The 19,314-nt window shown below is 51.3% G+C and overlaps 1 protein-coding gene across 3 annotated transcripts in view; it reads left to right on the forward strand.

Annotated features, from left to right (window-relative positions):
• The first annotated feature begins 1,597 nt into the window (after positions 1 to 1,597).
• UBXN6 (UBX domain protein 6) overlaps positions 1,598 to 19,314 on the forward strand; it is a 30,584-nt gene continuing 12,867 nt past the window's right edge. The window contains exons 1-6 of one of the 3 annotated variants that reach the window (XM_085848947.1): positions 1,598 to 1,919; positions 2,148 to 2,290; positions 3,609 to 3,673; positions 4,201 to 4,332; positions 4,661 to 4,758; positions 14,796 to 14,868. In XM_085848947.1, coding sequence (XP_085705073.1) covers positions 1,786 to 1,919; positions 2,148 to 2,290; positions 3,609 to 3,673; positions 4,201 to 4,332; positions 4,661 to 4,758; positions 14,796 to 14,868 — 645 coding nt within the window. In that variant the 5' untranslated portion in view covers positions 1,598 to 1,785. The remainder of the gene's footprint in view (positions 1,920 to 2,147; positions 2,291 to 3,608; positions 3,674 to 4,200; positions 4,333 to 4,660; positions 4,759 to 14,795; positions 14,869 to 19,314) is intronic. The other 2 variants (XM_085848945.1, XM_085848946.1) reach the window with 2 other exon arrangements.

Genomic DNA, 19,314 nt, shown 5'->3' on the forward strand with positions numbered 1-19,314 from the left:
TATATATCCCGGAAGTGACAATGCTCTGGTTTTCCGCTCCGTTTAGGCCCCGCCTTGTTTCGCGTCACTTCCGGCCTCACGAGATCCAGACCCGAGTCCAGCTGTGTTGTTTTCTGACAGGAAGGGCACGCAGCGCAGCTCCGTTTAGGCCCCGCCTTGTGACGCGTCACTTCCGGCCTCACGAGATCCAGACCCGAGTCCAGCTGTGTTGTTTTCTGACAGGAAGGGCACGCAGCGCAGCTCCGTTTAGGCCCCGCCTCGTGACGCGTCACTTCCGGCCTCACGAGATCCAGACCCGAGTCCAGCTGTGTTGTTTTCTGACAGGAAGGGCACGCAGCGCAGCTCCGTTTAGGCCCCGCCTCGTGACGCGTCACTTCCGGCCTCACGAGATCCAGACCCGAGTCCAGCTGTGTTGTTTTCTGACAGGAAGGGCACGCAGCGCAGCTCCGTTTAGGCCCCGCCTCGTGACGCGTCACTTCCGGCCTCACGAGATCCAGACCCGAGTCCAGCTGTGTTGTTTTTTGACAGGAAGGGCACGCAGCGCAGCATCCGTTTAGGCCCCGCCTCGTGACGCGTCACTTCCGGCCTCACGAGAACCAGACCCGAGTCCAGCTGTGTTGTTTTCTGACAGGAAGGGCACGCAGCGCAGCTCCGTTTAGGCCCCGCCTCGTGACGCGTCACTTCCGGCCTCACGAGATCCAGACCCGAGTCCAGCTGTGTTGTTTTCTGACAGGAAGGGCACGCAGCGCAGCTCCGTTTAGGCCCCGCCTCGTGACGCGTCACTTCCGGCCTCACGAGATCCAGACCCGAGTCCAGCTGTGTTGTTTTTTGACAGGAAGGGCACGCAGCGCAGCTCCGTTTAGGCCCCGCCTCGTGACGCGTCACTTCCGGCCTCACGAGATCCAGACCCGAGTCCAGCTGTGTTGTTTTTTGACAGGAAGGGCACGCAGCGCAGCATCCGTTTAGGCCCCGCCTCGTGACGCGTCACTTCCGGCCTCACGAGATCCAGACCCGAGTCCAGCTGTGTTGTTTTCTGACAGGAAGGGCACGCAGCGCAGCTCCGTTTAGGCCCCGCCTCGTGACGCGTCACTTCCGGCCTCACGAGATCCAGACCCGAGTCCAGCTGTGTTGTTTTTTGACAGGAAGGGCACGCAGCGCAGCATCCGTTTAGGCCCCGCCTCGTGACGCGTCACTTCCGGCCTCACGAGAACCAGACCCGAGTCCAGCTGTGTTGTTTTCTGACAGGAAGGGCACGCAGCGCAGCTCCGTTTAGGCCCCGCCTCGTGACGCGTCACTTCCGGCCTCACGAGATCCAGACCCGAGTCCAGCTGTGTTGTTTTCTGACAGGAAGGGCACGCAGCGCAGCTCCGTTTAGGCCCCGCCTCGTGACGCGTCACTTCCGGCCTCACGAGATCCAGACCCGAGTCCAGCTGTGTTGTTTTTTGACAGGAAGGGCACGCAGCGCAGCTCCGTTTAGGCCCCGCCTCGTGACGCGTCACTTCCGGCCTCACGAGATCCAGACCCGAGTCCAGCTGTGTTGTTTTTTGACAGGAAGGGCACGCAGCGCAGCATCCGTTTAGGCCCCGCCTCGTGACGCGTCACTTCCGGCCTCACGAGATCCAGACCCGAGTCCAGCTGTGTTGTTTTCTGACAGGAAGGGCACGCAGCGCAGCTCCGTTTAGGCCCCGCCTCGTGACGCGTCACTTCCGGCCTCACGAGATCCGGACCCGGGTCCAGCTGTGTTGTTTTCTGACAGGAAGGGCACGGACAGCGTGGAAACTCAGGATGAAGAAGTTTCTCCAAGACGTGAAAATGGACGTGAGGTTTAAAAAAGCTGGTGCTGGACAAAAACTCAATGAGCATCGCAGGTTCGTTCGTGTTTTATCTCAACACCGGTATCAGACGTTACCGAGCCCGAGGTACCGAACACGACAACCGCTTATTTGGAACAACATTACAATCTCCGCGACGGACATCGCCCAACACTTCCGTCCATGTTTGTTTGTTTGGGTTAAAGTTTCACATTATTTTAATTCTCGGTGTGGGAGGCTTTTGTTTTATCCGATGTTACTGTATGTGATAAATGTGGAGTGGGTTTGGTTTTGTTAGATTTGTACTCGTGTTGGTGGCGCCGCTTGTGATGCCAGGCTGGAGACCCAGGGATCCACACACACATCGCCCGAGGTCCCTCGGCAAGAACCGACCGCGAGCAGTCAAATGGCGGGTCAAGCAGCGCTAGAGCGTGTGGGGAAAAGACAGTGCAAGACCATGGACTCGAGCAGGCGTGCAGGTGTGCTTCGGTGGTTTTGGTGAACCTTTAACAAAATTGTGTCGATCCATTTGTCGTGGTTTGGTTTGGCTTTGATTGGTCGGAGCGGAGGTCGATTGATTTTTGATTGGTCGGAGCGGAGGTCGGTTGATTTTTTGATTGGTCGGGGTGGAGGTCGATTGATTTTTGATTGGTCGGGGTGGAGGTCGGTTGATTTTTGATTGGTCGGGGTGGAGGTCGGTTGATTTTTGATTGGTCGGGGTGAAGGTCGGTTGATTTTTGATTGGTCGGGGTGGAGGTCGGTTGATTTTTGATTGGTCGCGGTGGAGGTCGGTTGATTTTTCATTGGTCGCGGTGGAGGTCGGTTGATTTTTGATTGGTCGCGGTGGAGGTCGGTTGATTTTTGATTGGTCGAGGTGGAGGTCGGTTGATTTTTTGATTGGTCGGGGTGGAGGTCGGTTGATTTTTGATTGGTCGCGGTGGAGGTCGGTTGATTTTTTGATTGGTCGGGGTGGAGGTCGGTTGATTTTTGATTGGTCGGGGTGGAGGTCGGTTGATTTTTTGATTGGTCGGGGTGGAGGTCGGTTGATTTTTGATTGGTCGCGGTGGAGGTCGGTTGATTTTTGATTGGTCGGGGTGGAGGTCGGTTGATTTTTTGATTGGTCGGGGTGGAGGTCGGTTGATTTTTGATTGGTCGGGTGGAGGTGGGTTGATTTTTGATTGGTCGCGGTGGAGGTCGGTTGATTTTTGATTGGTCGCGGTGGAGGTCGGTTGATTTTTTGATTGGTCGCGGTGGAGGTCGGTTGATTTTTGATTGGTCGTGGTGGAGGTCGGTTGATTTTTGATTGGTCGGGTGGAGGTGGGTTGATTTTTGATTGGTCGCGGTGGAGGTCGGTTGATTTTTGATTGGTCGCGGTGGAGGTCGGTTGATTTTTTGATTGGTCGGGGTGGAGGTCGGTTGATTTTTTGATTGGTCAGGGTGGAGGTCGGTTGATTTTTTGATTGGTCAGGGTGGAGGTCGGTTGATTTTTGATTGGTCGGGTGGAGGTGGGTTGACTTTTGATTGGTCGCGGTGGAGGTCGATTGATTTTTGATTGCTTGGGGTGGAGGTCGGTTGATTTTTGATTGGTCGGGGTGAAGGTCGGTTGATTTTTGATTGGTCGGGTTGGAGGTCGGTTGGATTGTGATCGTCACAGTATAATTACGGAATAATTATTTTGTAGTCGTTTCTTCCTTTAATCTACAAAACAATGGAAATGTAAATCGGTGTTGGGGTACATTGAGGGGTTAATTTTTTACCCTCCTTCCTGACTCCCTGCCTTTGATGATCTTTATCTAGTGCTCCGTGAAGTGGAGAAGGAAAAGCTCAAAGCCCAGACTTCTGCAGCTTCTCAGAAGGCAGAGGTAAGTTCAACAAGTCAATTATCTGAACTCTTCATTTGCAAGCTGTCTTACCACTTCCTCCATTGGTGCTCAAGTTAACCAAACTTTTCATTGAGGCTCATGGAAGAGCTGGATAGCAGAGGTCAGAAGTGGCAGAGGGACACCAGACACCAGACACCAGACACCAGACACCAGACACCAGACACCAGACACCAGACACGTGCACAGACTCCTCGTTTGCTGAATATCCAACTCGTGTTCGAGTAAACAAGTGGTAGTATGATCATGTGCCCTTTGTCGATAATGTTGCCATTTTTGAAACACTTTAGCTCTGTTGAATGAGTGTTCAAAGAAAACGTACCTCTTAATGCTGCCAAGTGATTTGAGGCATTTGTGCTTCGGCTGCACGGCCATTGAAGGAGGTGATTGTAATTGGTAAGTTTGGTGCAGCGTCGGAACGAGCAATGACTTCAGTCTTTGTTGTGGGAAATGTCGTTTCTTACAATTCCCTTCATTTCGATAAATATCACTTCATTTGTTCCTACTAGAATGTTGTAAAGACTACACTGCAGGATGATCCAATGTTTTCTGTTCACGGTGTCACGTTCATCTGCCCTTTCACCGGAGCCATCTTGGACAAAGGCGAGCGAGAGGCTCGGATAAAGGAAGCCATCCTTCAGGTACGTGTTTGCACCCGTACAAGTGTCCTGTCTTCCCAGGAACGTTTGCGTTCCTGGGAAGTTGAACTTGTCTTGGTTCGGGAAACACGTACATGGGAGACGTTGAAGCACACGTTCTTGTTACTCCTGCATGGAAACGTTCTGGAGTTTCGATCTGATTGCTGTACAAAGGAGACCTTCAGTGGGAGTGCCAGATGTGACCGGAACACCTGGCACACCTGGCACTCCCACTGAACTGGACAGTTGAGTTGTAAAATGCTGATTTGTGTTGAAATCTTCTGGATTTCACGGTCTTCAATTCAACAAGTCGATCCAAACGTGTTTGCAGAGATTCTCGGAAGATCCTGTACAGGCCTCCATTATGATGATTCGCAGTTTAAACAAAGACGGGGAAAAAGTGAAAACTGCTGTTGATACCATTGGCAAGTGAGTTTTGTTTACAAGTTCTATGTTTATTTATTATTGATGTTTTATGTAAAATGTCAACTTAACACTTTCTCGTTTGGTCCATGAACATCAGACTCATGTGCCAATCTCATGGATCTCTCCCTATAGGTTGGTTCCCCATCCCCAGGTATAATGTTTCTCATGAAAACTTTTTCACAGCATATCCCACACTCTCATCTACCACCTTGGTTTTTATATTTTACCATTTTGATATTCCCAATGTTCAGGTGGTGTTGAGGGCGATGTCCAACACTTTCCATTATCACTGCCTCATTCCCCTTTTCCTGAGCAATCCCTGTGGAATGCTTCTCAATCCATGTTCCCTTCCACTGCAATGTTTTGTGACCTCTGTTGGGCGTGTGACAAGGATGAATCGATTCGATTTTGGTGAAGATCTGGATCTGGATACTAGAATTTTTTTTTATACTCCAAGTGATTCCTCACCATTAGGAGCTGGGGCCAAAAACGATAAGTCGCATGTTTCAAACAATGATGGCCGCATTCAGACGAAACTAGGTGGGTGAGTGGGCAGGTGAGAAAAACAAGCTGGTTATGAGATTTTTGTTCAGGTCCAGATGCATATCCGGCCTATCAGTAGGATACAAAATGTACCGGTCCTGAGGCACGTGCTCTATCGAGTGCCGTTCTAATCCATGTGTATGATCTACTGCCCTCGCAACTCTGGCTTTGAGCCTCTCTCAGGTAACTTTTGACTCCTTCCAACTACCCCCTCCCCCCCATGTTCTTAATCTGTGGTGGTTTAATTTGCGAACATTCCCGTTGGTTTAATGTGAGTCCTCACACCACTGAAGCCCACATGGTATTGTCGGCCAAGTGTTTTGTGACGTTTCAGGCTCGTAAATGTAGTTTAACATCTGCTTATTCTTCAGACGTCATATGTTTATGGCCTTGCAAATGTTGGTCTTGCCCCTTCTGCCCTCTCTCATCTCTGCCAACACCCTGTCCGTTTAGGTCTCAATTGTTCTACCAGAAGCCCTTTCTTTGTTCCCTTCATCAAGACTAAACTTGATGCTCACCTCCATATATTAATTCCCTTTTTCAACAAAGACAAGGACAAAGAGAAAAGTGATTTTGGCACCATTGGCAACCTGTGTAATTGTTTTCCTGATTATGTTCTCTCAAGTTCATCGTTTCTGGAATTCAAATTTGTTTATCATCTGCTCATGTTCCCCTTGCATTTCCAGCTTTGAGCTATGCCACTCATACTGAGTGAGATAAGCTTCCCTTCCTTCACAACAATTCCTTCCCCTTGTGCTACGACATGTATTTTTTACTGTCCACCACCACCCCCCCCTCAAATTTTGTCTGGCCATTTGTTTTGTTTTATTTGGTCTTTCCATGAGCCTCGATACCTGCATAAAAGGCCTTCTTTGACTGAGATGTTCCATTCCTCTGTTCTTTTCATGCTCCCAAATGGTCCAATGTTATTTATCCAATACGTCGTACCATTCAAACAGGTAACCTGTGCAACACCACAGCATAAGGAATACAACGCGCAGGAGTCTCTCTTGATGTGGTTTCAATGCAGCATGGTGTAGGGGCCTTGAAATTAAAATCTTTTTTGAAACCTCACTACCACGTAAGGATTCATCGATGTCAGTGGACCACACTACTCCACAACAGGTTTCGGTCGATTCGCCGTTATTCCTGGGTTCAGGAGACAGGGGTTAACTTTTTTTTTTTGCTCCTGATTCGATAACGTGTCTAGCTCGTGCTACTCAACTGCAGGAATGTCAGAAATTATTTATTCTCAGTTTTGTGCTCCTTCGGAGAATGTTGCGTAGCTGCGGGAATAGATGCAACAAAATTGGAAACACACCTTGGAGATCGCTCTACATGCTCACCAGTCTCGCATATGGAAATCACTGCAATTGACAAGCTTTAAAGCCCCCTCCCCCTCTCCTCTTCCATCCCCCAATTCTAACAGTGGTGTCCACAAGCAGTATGAAGACTGATTGCTTATCCAAAAGATGCTTAAATTATTTCAGGTTTTGTGCTACAAAGTCACACCAGGTGGTGCAGGGTGCCGTCAGACATAGAGGTGTTGCCTGATGTCACCATTGCCTGACTCATGAAATGCTGACCCTTGTATCCCACCAATTGTGAGAGACGTAGCATCAAAGGAAACTTCAAATTCTGTTTTGGACGTTTGGCAATGGATTAAATTCCCGGCGATCGCCTTCTCGAGATGCTTGTCATGTACTTTACATAAGCCCAGAGGAGCTGTGTTTCATCGTGGTCATCAACAAGTCTTGTCTGTTTCTCCAAACAACTTTGCCTGTTTATTGTTTGCATGGGAACGTGATGTAATGCACGTTGTTGCGGTTGTGGAAATTCGCATTACACCATAAAGGGTCCTCAGGTGAGATATATCGGTAAGTTCATGTGTCGTTAGCCCAAACCCGTTGTATAGAGGGAATATATGTGATCCATCCGGGCTGCGACGCTTCAGTTAGCTGTTTTTCTTTGGCTATTGTTAATTTGGTGCAAGAACAACAACGAACATCGCCACAACCAACATCTCATGATCACGCCATTCACTACACGATGCCACCTTCCACAACTACGCTACCACATCTTCGCCACTCGTCATTCAACGAGCACCATGCGGGCGCGTGCAAGAACAAAAACCAACAACGCCTGTGGGGTTTTCCCGCCTAATTTCCCCGCCTGATGCTTCCGCCTGAATCCCCCCCCCCCACCACGCTTGGTGTGAAGGGGATGGTGCGGCAGTTTGCTCCCGATTGTTGGATGCACGGCGTGAGACGGTTGGAGTGGGGGTGCGCCCCCCTTCGAGAGCTTTCTGGAAATGCCTCGAAGGGAGGTGGGGACAGAAATGGGGCGGGGCAATGGGCGAGCCGGCCCATACAAAAGGCATGGGCGTGGAGAGGCTCGTGTGCGAGGAGGCTCTTGGTTCATTCAAGCGATTGACAAAAGGCGTGGACGTGAAGGTCGACGAGAACGTCGTTCCCTTTCCTGTTTCCTTGTCCCTGAGGGGGAATTGTGGAGAGTTGTGGTGATCGTCCCTGGTCGGAGGTTCTGTTCATTCGTCTGAGCTGTCGAGCGGACCACATGAGCGACGCACGGCACGAGCTCGCGGACCACGCCAAGGGGCTTGGAGTTGCGGTCACAAAAGGAGGACTCGACACGCTCAGGGAAGTCGCACTTCCATTTTATTTTGGGGTTTGGTGTAAATGTGTGTGTGTGGCACCAGTCTTGTAAAGTAGAACTGTTTAAGTGTTGTAATAATTATATTCGGTTGTAGCTCTGCATTGTGTCCTTGCTTTTAAATGTGCATCACTGTATGGCTGTGAATACGTGCTTGTCTGTGTGTGTGAAATAAATGTGCATTGTGTGAACTGTTTCCCGTTTCGTTGCGTCCTTTTTCTCCCCTTATTGAAAGCTCCATCTTGCCTCATCTAAGGGATTGATGGTGGGTTTTAAAACACCCGGTAATTAATCGGAACTGTCAAGGCCGACGATAACTCCGCTCGGTTATCCCTGTAATACGGAACGAACTGCATAAGCGGTTCGTGTCCGGAGTCGGCCTGTGGTGTGGTCCTATCCCTCAGAAGATTACCCGCGCGGGTACTTAGGTATATCGACATTCGGTGATTCACCCTATTTCGCGCGGGTAGACTGCGGACTGGGTGGTGGTAGGGTTAAGCCCCCACTCGTGACTGGTTTCTGGCGGTAGTCCCAGGAGGGTCACGGCTGAATTGTCCGTCCGGTGGGCGACGCGATCGCGATTCGAGTCACGCGGCCGATCGCACGCCGGCGGGCGCGAATTCGCAACACTGGTGTCAGCGAGCGGGAAACAAACTCTCCCGTCTCCAGGCGAAATTCACGGGGATCGGACCAGGGGTGTGCGAGGTGACCCCCCCCCCCGTTCCCTCCAAATTACGAGCAATTTAAATTTAATCCGCTTGCGTGAAATAAGATGGCGTTTCAAAGCGAGTGGGTGCCGGGGGTAGAAATGTATATGTGTAGTAATGTAGGATCCATGGCCCAGGACGGTACTTGTAATTACAGTCCGTGGGGAAGCTCAACCCCATATTCTGAGCACGGACTTTACCGGCAAACTGAGTCGCATAATGGCGGCGCGATCACACCTCAGCGCAGCACGGAGCGGGCGGCTATTTATGGCGCGGCGAATGGCGCGACACGAGGCGAGCGCTCCCAACAACTGTTTCAAACCGCGTGGGCATGGCAGGCGAGGTCAAGCGCGCCTACGTTGGACATTGTCGGGCTTCAGAAACAATTGGAGGAAGAATGGAAAACTGAGCTCGAAAAGAAACAAAAGGAGCACGATTTGGAAGTAAAACAACTAATGGAAAAAATATTGGAGGGGGCAAGGCGGTTCAAAGAAATTCGAGGGGAGAGTGAGGGAAATACAGTTGGAAGAGAAAAAATGTGAACACGGTTTGGAAATTGAACAACTAAAACGGGGAGCAAGATTGGAGTCCACGGAGATTGAAAAACTCCGGAGGGAGAACGAAGAACTCAGGAAGTTCCGAGAGGAGGAACGACTCTGAAGAAGCCAGGAAGTAGAACAACGCAATAAGGTGGGATGTGTGACAGCACCACAAGGAGCAATGTTGGTGGTGCAGGACTTGATCGACGCCACTCGTCGGATGAAGGAACAATTGGGACCAACCCTACTAAAGGAGACACAAATAAAAATGGAGAAGAGGGAAGTTACAGGGACAACAAAGGAAATAGAAGGATTCTCAGAGATACGGGAGACGGGTAGGACGAGACACGAGGTGGCAGAAATAATAAAGGTGACAAGGGAGGTAATGGGTGAGGAGGTGACAGAAACGCAAATAGAGACACGGGAGATAGAGGGTGAATTAGACGGGGTTAAAAACGAGCACACACACACGGAGTTAGTGGAGGATAATGGGGGGGGGGAGCTGGCAGAACGTGTGGGGACCCGGTGCGAGCAGCTGGATGGCCTCCGTCGGGAACGGAGGGAGACGCTGTTCTCCCTTGAAGCTGATCACGACCAGGTGGGTTCAGTCGTGTCAAGCGAGTTCGAGGGGGCGAGTGCTGTAGACGGGTGCACGTGCAGCTTGGGAGGTATAGAGGCCCCGGGAACCCTTGTGGGGACACGAATCCCCAGTGTGGTTGTGCAGGTGTGTGTATCCACGAGTGTGGCAAAATGCGTGCGGCAACGCACGCATAGCGTGGATGAAAGGCGTTGTGTGAAAGGGACCCCGTGTGTGAGTGGTGTGGTTGCGAGTGTGCCAGAGTGCGTGCCCCCCCCAGCACACCGTGTGTGAATGGAACCACGTTTGCGAGTGAAAAGGCATGCATGAGTGAACGGCCTAGTGCAAGGGAGACCGTCTGTGTGAGAGAGCGGTATGTAAGGGAGATGACGGTCGGCATGCGGGAGCACGCAGCCACGTCTCCCGGTGTGAATGTAATGGAGTGGTGTATGAGCGTTGTAACACGCAGGTGTGCATGGGTCGAACGGCGATGGAGACGACGGCGACAGATGGACAAAGGCCGAGTAGCGGCTGTAGCTGTTTTGGGGACCGCGCCGGGTTTGCCCAGCAGCGAGCATGAGGTCCGTGCTGTGCTACGCACGAGGCCGCCACATGCATGCTTGCGGGAGTGAAACCCGGTCCGGAAACGCCAGCGGTGGATGTTGCCGATCCTGCGGACGGACAAAGGTTAGGCAGAATACGGATTTGGACCGGACGGGTTCTCCACGCGAGCTTGTTTTTAGCTCCAACGGGCAGAGCACATGTGTTCGCGTGGGGAACCCTCGAAACGCGGGGCTTGTTTTTTTTTGTAATGCGTAGGGTGACGTCATGGCTGCACGTATGGTTGGAATCCGGCAGGAGAGTGAATCCCTGTTGGATGGTGCCGTCCAAGAGGGACGAAGGACGCGAACAGCTGCCATGACGTCACGCCACAGGTGCGCGGCTGTGAATTGTCGCACTGGTGCGCAGGTTGTGAGTTTCCGCGCTGGTGCTGCGCGATGAAAAAAGAAAAACAAGCCTCGCTTTCGGGTGGACAGGATTCCTGGGCAAGGGATGGATGATCCCCTTGGCCTGGGCACAGGATGAAACTAGTTAGGGGGAAGGGTTAGCTTAGCTAGACCGGCTCCATGGGGCAGGGGTAAGTCCTCATGGGGTCTGTGAAATGGATTAGGTTGAGGGATTTCAGTGTAGATTTAGGATGGGAAATGGAAAATAATATTTGACATTTCGGAGACAGTGACAGACTGGATGTGTAGAGGGGACGTAGCTTAGCTACGTTGAGTTAAAACGATGTGCTACTCGTGTAAGGGATGACGTGGGAGCACGAGGTAGTTAGGGGAAGTAGTGAGCAGGATGGCAGGGTTCAACGATGTGTGAGTTGGAGAATTATGGGAACATGTTGAGTGAGTGAGACCAGCGGGTCTGTGTGAATGGAGCGAATGTGGAATGCATGGTGCGATGAGTGATTGGGGGGAGGAGTGACTCCCGCCCAAGGGACCCCGGGGTCAGTGTAGAGTGAGTTAGTGGGTTCGTTAAATTGGAAAATGGAGGGCGTTTTGTTATTGGTGGGAACGTAGGCTCGAAACCCGCTTGGAGGGGTGCAGGAGCCCTGTTGACGGGCTGGGAGCGTGGCTGCGAAAGGTGAATATCGCTGAGTGGGTACCCCGGGCACCGGGCTAGTCGGCCGTGGTCGGCCAAGGGCCCGTGGGGGGCCGGGATAGCGTAGTGGGCACGGGTGTGCCCGCATGATGCGGGGGCCCGGGGCGCCATTAGCCGCGTGGGCAGTGCATTGGGCACGGGCACCCAGGGAAGCGGCCAGGGGTGCCAGCCTGCCATGTGAGCATTTCAGGGGAGTCGCCAGGGAGGGCACTCCCCGGTGTTTAGGGAGCTGGTCGGCTCAGAGGCAGTGTAGCGCCCGGGGGTGCCATATCTGGAGAATCAGCAGAGTGTAGTGCCTACCAAGGGAGCCACGTGTCCCAGCCACGAAACTGTGTGAGGGCAAGGGCGGAAAATTGGGGGCATGGCCCAAAATTGCGAGGACACCAACACAGGCGACGGGAATCTGGTTTGTTAGAACCAATAGTTTAAGCGAGAGGCACTTGTTGAAAGCCCCGGGGTAGTTCAAAAGTTAAATGGTTAGGGTCGATAGGAAGTGTACCCCTCCGCACCATCCATCCCTTCGCTCTTGTTGTGGGCCGCTGGACCCACTTTGGGTTAGATCGCTGAAGTCCGAGGAGGCCATCCTGAGGCTTGAGTTGGGCCTCGACGCAGGACGCTAGCCCTCCCTCATTCCCCTCCAGGAAGGGAACGTAGGGGTTGGGAGTAGGCTAGGACACGATAGGTTAGCCGAACAAGGACAGTAAAGGGGGTTAGGGGACGAGTTATAGTAGGGAAATAAGTATATAAATAAAAACAAAAAAATAAGTTGGGGCCAAATTGGCGTTTTACAAATTAAGGGAGTGGGTATGGACGGAGACAGGCAAAGGCGATAGGTGGGAGGGAAATAGGTAGGTCCGAGCCTACCTTCTGAGTGGCCAGCACCACCGCACTCCCTCCATCAAACTGCACTGCAGGGCGAGAGGCCGGGCAACTTCGTCTGCTGGCTGTTGTTTTGCTGCGAGGCCTGTACCGGCCGGATCGTCTGCGGCTGTTGCAAAAAGGCCTGTGCCGGTCGGATCGTCCGCCGGCTGTGTTTGCCTGCAACCACCTTTGCCATGCAATGACTACTGCCCACGTTCACCAGCCCCCGTTCTGTTTTGATTTGCCCCCCCCCCCTTGTTCATTACCATGTGTGCCAGGATCGTCGGGGAAGTTGCAAGGACTGTCCTGTTGGCAGCTACAACACGTGCCTGCAGTGGCGGCCCGGGTACCGGTTGACTTTTGTTTTTCTCCCTGCAGAGTCCATTGATCCTGGGCCATGGTTCGTGTAAATTTATAAGGTTAAGATGTACTGTAAATATGAGTGCGCCCCCGGCATATATGTGTTAGTGCCGGCAATTTTATTTGAGTCGTCCGGATGAGTGTGTTTGTTAGTTTGTTACTCAGCCCTCAGGTTATTTATTTTGGGGACACGAATACACTGAATGTCGCACTCAGGGACCGAAGGTAAAACGTACTTGGTGAGAACTACACATGATGGCACACGAAAATTTGACGACTCGGGACGAGTCTGTAAAAAGGGGAGGGGGTAGTGTTACGGTTGTGGAAATTCGCATTACACCATAAAGAGTCCTCAGGTGAGATATATCGGTAAGTTCATGTGCAGTTTGCCCAAACCCGTTGTATAGAGGGAATATATGTGATCCATTCGGGCTGTGACGCTTCAGTTAGCCGTTTTTCTTTGGCTATTGTTAATTTGGTGCAAGAACAACAATGAACATCGCCACAACCAACATCTCACGATCACGCCATTCACTACACGACACCACCTTCCACAACTACGCTACCACATCTTCACCACTTGCCATTCAACGAGCACTGTGCGGGCGCGTGCAAGAACAAAAACCAACAACGCCTATGGGGTTTTCCTGCCGAATTTCCCCGCCAGATGCTTCCGCCTGAATCCCCCCCACCATTCTTGATGTGAAGGGGAGGAGTGCGGCAGCTCGCTCCCAATTGTTGGATGCACGGCGTGAGGCGGTCGGAGTGGGGGCGTGCCCCCCTTCGAGAGCTTTCTGGAAACGCCTCGAAGGGAGGTGGAGACAAATGGGGCGGGGCATCGGGGCGGAGCCGGCCCCTACAACAGGCATGGGCATGGAGAGGCTCGCGTGCGAGGAGGCTCTTGGTTCGTTCAAGCGATTGACAAAAGGCGTGGACGTGAAGGTCGACGAGAACGCCGTTCCCTTTCCTGTTCCCTTGTCCCTGAAGGGGAATTGTGGAGAGTTGTGGTGATCGTCCCTGGTCGGAGGTTCTGTTCGTTCGTCCGAGCTGTCGAGCGGACCACACGAGCGACGCGCGGCACGAGCTCGCGGCCACGCCAAGGGGCTCGGAGTTGCGGTCACAAAAGGAGGACGACGCGCTCAGGGAAGTCGCACTTCCATTTTCTTTTGGGGTTAAGTGTAAATGTGTGTGTGTGGCGCCAGTCTTGTAAAGTAGAACTGTTTAAGTGTTGTAATAATTATATTAGGTTGTAGCTCTGCATTGTGTCCTTGCTTTTAAATGTGCGTCACTGTATGGCTGTGAATACGTGCTTGTCTGTGTGTGTGAAATATCTGTGCATTGTGTGAACTGTTTCCCGTTTTGTTGCGTCGTTTTTCTCCCCTTATTGAAAGCTCCATCTTGCATCTTGTAAGGGATTGATGGTTGGTTTTAAAACACCCGGTGATTAATCGGAACCGTCAAGGCCGACGATAACTCCGCTCGGTTATCCCTGTAATATGGAATGAACCGCTTAGGCGGTTCGTGTCCGGAGTCGGCCTGTGGCGTGGTCCCATCCCTCAGCAGATTGCCCGCGCGGGTACTTAGGTATATCGACATTCGGCGATTCACCCTATTTCGCGCAGGTAGACTGCGGACTGGGTGGTGGTGAGGTTAAACCCCCACCCATGACTGGTTGCTGGCGGTAGTCCCAGGAGGGTCACGACTGAATTTTCCGTCCGGTGGGCGACGCGGTCGCCATTCGAGTTACGCGGCCGATCGCACGCCGGCGGGCGCGAATTCGCAACACACGTTATTGATTGGAGCTTCACAGCATGACGAATCTGAACCATATGTGAAGAGGAAATTGCTTTGATGGTTTATGGTTTCATCTACCCAAAGTGGTCAATCTGTAACCCATGCAACCATCACTGTTAATCACCATGGTCATCCTTTCCTTTATCGATTGATACTTTGATGAGAATGATGAGCTCTGCTTCAGTACTCATGATGGTGTCCACCTTGTATCATGTGGTGGAATTGGCTCAGAAAGTACTGAATGGATGGAACAATTGCATTTTGCGTTTGTTTTAACATGTGCAGAATGATGATGTGTTGTTTCTACTTTTGTTTTTGTTTATTATACAGGTACATTGACAACATTTGTAAAAACTCAGAAGAAAAATACCGGAAAATCAGAACACAAAACAAGGTGTTTCAGGTGAGAAGTGTAATATTTTCAGGTGAGAACCTCGCCCACCATTTCCTGTATACCATCTATATAAGCAAAATATTTCTGAGTTATCAGATGTTCAGATATATATATATATATATATATATATATATATATATATATATATATATATATATATATATATATATATATATATATATATATATATATATATATATATATATATATATATATATATATATGTATGTTCTATCCTGCTCATTTCTAACTATATTACCACGCCCCCTGTGGTGTTTAAGAGCGGACATGGATGTGTCCCCCCACAGTGGGAAGACCCTCTCGAGAACTGGTGTTACAAATCTGGCAGCCATTTGCACACAACAGCCAGAGTCCCCGCCGTTCAGTTATTTCAATAAGTATGTGTTTATAGTTAGGTTCCCGTCCCTATGTTTCATGGGTGTTTAAGTGTATGTGCGCTGCGAGTTATTTAGTTGGTTTTCCACATCAATTGACTTCACACCGCGGTACCATAACCCACGTGTTCAAGGCTACAGCCGTGGGCGGAGTCACTTCGCTTCAGGGCCGACTCTGCCCCAGCAAGATGGAACGTTCCCCTCATCCAATGAGGGGAGGACACCGATCGCCCGACACCCCTCGACCAATCCGGAGGCGAGTTACCTCAGAGCGGATCCCTCCACCGTCCGGGGGCAGGGATAAGAAAGGTGGCGAGCTGTCGTCTGCAGTAGTAGTCGTCATCGTCGTCTGGGCTCCTTGGTCTTTGGTCTGCAGTTGTCGTCGTCGTCTGCGGTCTTGGTCTGGTCTGAGGTCTTTTTCGAGGTCTTTTGGCGGTCTGCGGTCTTTTTCGGGTTCCTCGTGGTGGTTGTCATGGCGGAGGTATTCCTCGTATCGTGGCGGAGGTATTGGTGCTCATATCGTCGTTCGTGGCAGCTCGGATCGTGGGCTCGTTGGATTCTGGGTCGTGGGTTCGAGTCCCACCGTGGTGGGTTGGAGTCGGTGAAACCGCACGAGGCAGCCAGGTACCCGGCCAGATTCTGACACTCAGCTCGCCTTCCATCCGAGCTGAAGGGTCGAATAAAGACCCACGAGGTCCGTGTGTGTGTGTGTGTGTGTGTGTGTGTGTGTGTGTGTGTGTGTGTGTGTGTGTGTGTGTGTGTGTGTGTGTGTGTGTGTGTGAGTGTGTGTGTGGCCAGTCTGTAAGTAGAACTGTTTCAGTAATTTCATTGTACATTTGCCTGCATTCTTATTCGTGGTTAAGTCTGCTCTGTCTCCCTTCCCAATTGTTGTAAATAAACCCCTGTTAAATGTTCCAGTTCGTTGTCCGTATTTTCTTTCATTGACCCAGTATGGTTTGGGCTTGAGAATTAGGAAGGCCGATTGTGCCGTAAATTGTTAATTTGGTCCGGCAGGCTTTGGTAATTCCCTCTCGGTTACGCTGGATCCGAGTCTGTAACAGCGACTCGGTTCGGACAAAGTCGGCCGAGGGTGTGGCTTCCCCGGTAGTTAGACGGCGTGGGTACTTAGGTAAATTGGAATTGGACAAGTGGACCCTTCCTCACGCCGTCAAAATATTGGCGTCCACGGTCCACGAAGGGACCCGTGACCTTCAGAGTTATCCGAAGGTTACAACCTTCAATTCTGGTGTTCGGTGGGAGACGGCCCAACTGCTCCATTTAGCGGTCGTCCTCGCCACCGAACCCGGCACCACAACACTGGCCCTTGCTTCTCCCATGGTTGGCAGCGAGTGCCCTGGAAGCAGTGGGGGAAAGAGAGTGGCACTTGTATATGTGGAGGAATTGCGTTGCTCAGGGCCCTGTCACACCTTGTCGTTTTAGCCAGCGTATGGCAAGGTATCAAAATGTATAAAAAACGCTGGCGTACGCTGAACTATTGATGTTTTTTCAGTTTTGGGCGTATAATAACGTGTTGCATGTCTGCATAACGTATTAGTAACGTACACAGAACGTTTCAATCACATATCGATAACTTGTACCAACGAATGCTGAGCTTGTTGTCGGCGTTCACAACCTATGCCCAATGATAGTGTAACTTATGCATAGCATGCGGCAGCGTATCGCCGACGATCACGTGGCGTAGGCTATTCATAGGCTGCAGCTCGACGATTAAAATCATAACCGCACTTGACATCGATGTGTGAAGCCGCTGTCACACCTTGATGTTTTAGCCAGCGTATGCCGACTTATGAAAAATTTGCCGAACCAAACTGGCACACGTCGAATACGTTATGGGTAAGTTTTGTATACGTTAAGAGCACACTGGCATATGTCGTAGTACGCTGTCATACGCCGAGTACGTCGAGAAATTTTCAGCATGTTGAAAATTTCTCGACGTACTCAGCGTATTACACACGTTCCGCATACGCTGGCCATAAGTTGTAGGCATGTTACGCGATCGTTGACACACGTCGACTACGACGTATGCCAGCGTACTACGATGTATGCCAGCGTGCTCTTCACGTATATAAACTTACCCATAATGTATTCGACGTGTGCCAGCGTTTTAGCCAAATTTTTCATACGTCAGGCATACGTTGGCTAAATCGTCAAGGTGTGACAGGGCCATCAGCCGGTGGGTCGCCCAGAAAGCTCTGATGGCAGAGCACTGGTATGGTTCGCCAGAGGACCTGGGTTTGATTCCCGGTCTTGGCCCGTACTTTTCCCACATATATTTATGATGGTTCTGTCCTGTTCACTTCTCATTCTATTAATTTTATAACTATGCCATCTGGCAATACAGTGAAACGGAATTAAAACTTCATAAACTCAGTTTCTCGATTTGATCAGGATCAAAAGTTCATTTTTACACGTTTTATGGCTCCTGGAGGAGCTGTTGGACAATCAACAACATGCCCTCGACTTACCAGATCAGAACGGACGTTCTAAAAGCAATGCCACAAAGTCTGCTAATGTGTTTGTCTCTGAAGTTACAATGATCGCTGTTTTCTTAAAATGTTCAGATTTCGACAGTTATTTAGTCCACAAAATCCGATCCTCAAATCCAAAATTATATTTTGATGACTTACTTTAATTCGTCCTTGAAAGTAGATTGGATTTTTAAGGCAAGGCATATTATTTTAGTCGACCAAATCAAAAAGGCGAGGAGGGGGATGGGTTTGTGTCCCACGACCTGACACCAGTGTTGCGAATTTGCGCCTGCCGGCGTGCGGACGGCCACGTAACTCGAATCGCGGCACGTTGCCCACCGGACGGACAATTCTGCCGTGAACCTCTCGGACCAACGCCGGGAGCTCGTCACGGGTGGGCCTTTCGACCTTACCACGATCGTGCCAATCGGCCACCCGCGTAGGATAGGGTTGTTCGCCAAACTCCACCGACCTAAGTACCCACACGGATGGTAAACCGGGCGATCGTCCCTCGCTGCAGGTCGACTCTGGACACGAGCCGCTTAGGCAGCCCGTTCCATACTATCGGGATAACCGAGCGGTGTTATCGTCAACCTCGACGGTTCAGATTATTTACGGGGCGTTTTGCACCCACTACGAACCCTTTACGTGAAGCAGGATGGAGAGTCAATTAAAAGGAAGGAGACGAAGCGAAACGGGCACAGTTCAACATGCAAGCAGTTTATTTACATGGCACATGGAAAGCACGTATATACAGCCATACAGTCAAAATGCACATAAAGCAACCAAAACAATAAAAGCAACAACGACGCAGAGTTAATACCGACTATGCGCACACACGGCAACACTTACGCAGTTCTACTTTACAGACGGCACCAACAAACATTTACACAAAAGCAAAGGAAAGAAGCCACCCTCATAGACAAAGGGGCAGACAGGCCTGTAGGCCAAATGTGCGCGTGACCTGGAGGAGCGGCCAGGTCCGCAAGACCGGGGGGCCCTACCCGCGTCCTCGTGACGCGTTGGCGGGCGATCCGCAAATGTGGCCGCACGGCTCTGCCCCGACTCCGTGCTCCTTGGCGGGTTTCGTTGGCACGACGTTTGGAGTGGGGTGGGAACGGGGCCCCCTTTTGCACTATCTCAGCGCGGGGGGGAAAGGGGGAATTGTTGATGCCCTAGGGGACGGGAGTGGCTGGCTGGCTTGGGTCCCGAGCGATCCCACATCGCGACCTCGTCGCCAACCGCCGTCTGTCTTGCCTCGGACCCGATCTCCCTTGCCTGCAGTTCCAACACTCTCCCTCGCCCGACTCTCTCTGCAACTCTTCTCCGTTCCACACTCTCCTCACCCGACTCCCCCGATCATCACTCTGCCATCCTCCTCACCCGACCGACTCGACTTTTTGCCACTCTTTTCGGCTTGCACTCGCCTTTTTATAGGCGGGCAGGAGAAGCCAGTATGCAAATATTCGGATCAGAATGACCTCGGGGGCGGAGCCACGCTCGCCCATTCGTCGGAGGAAACTGGGGCGTGAATCTCCCCTGATCCCAGAATTTGCATATATCGGCTTCCA

The sequence above is a fragment of the Eptatretus burgeri genome, chromosome 12 (assembly GCF_056783735.1).
Source record: "Eptatretus burgeri isolate ZD-2024b chromosome 12, Ebu_testis_v1, whole genome shotgun sequence".
NCBI classification, from domain to species: Eukaryota; Metazoa; Chordata; class Myxini; order Myxiniformes; family Myxinidae; genus Eptatretus; species Eptatretus burgeri.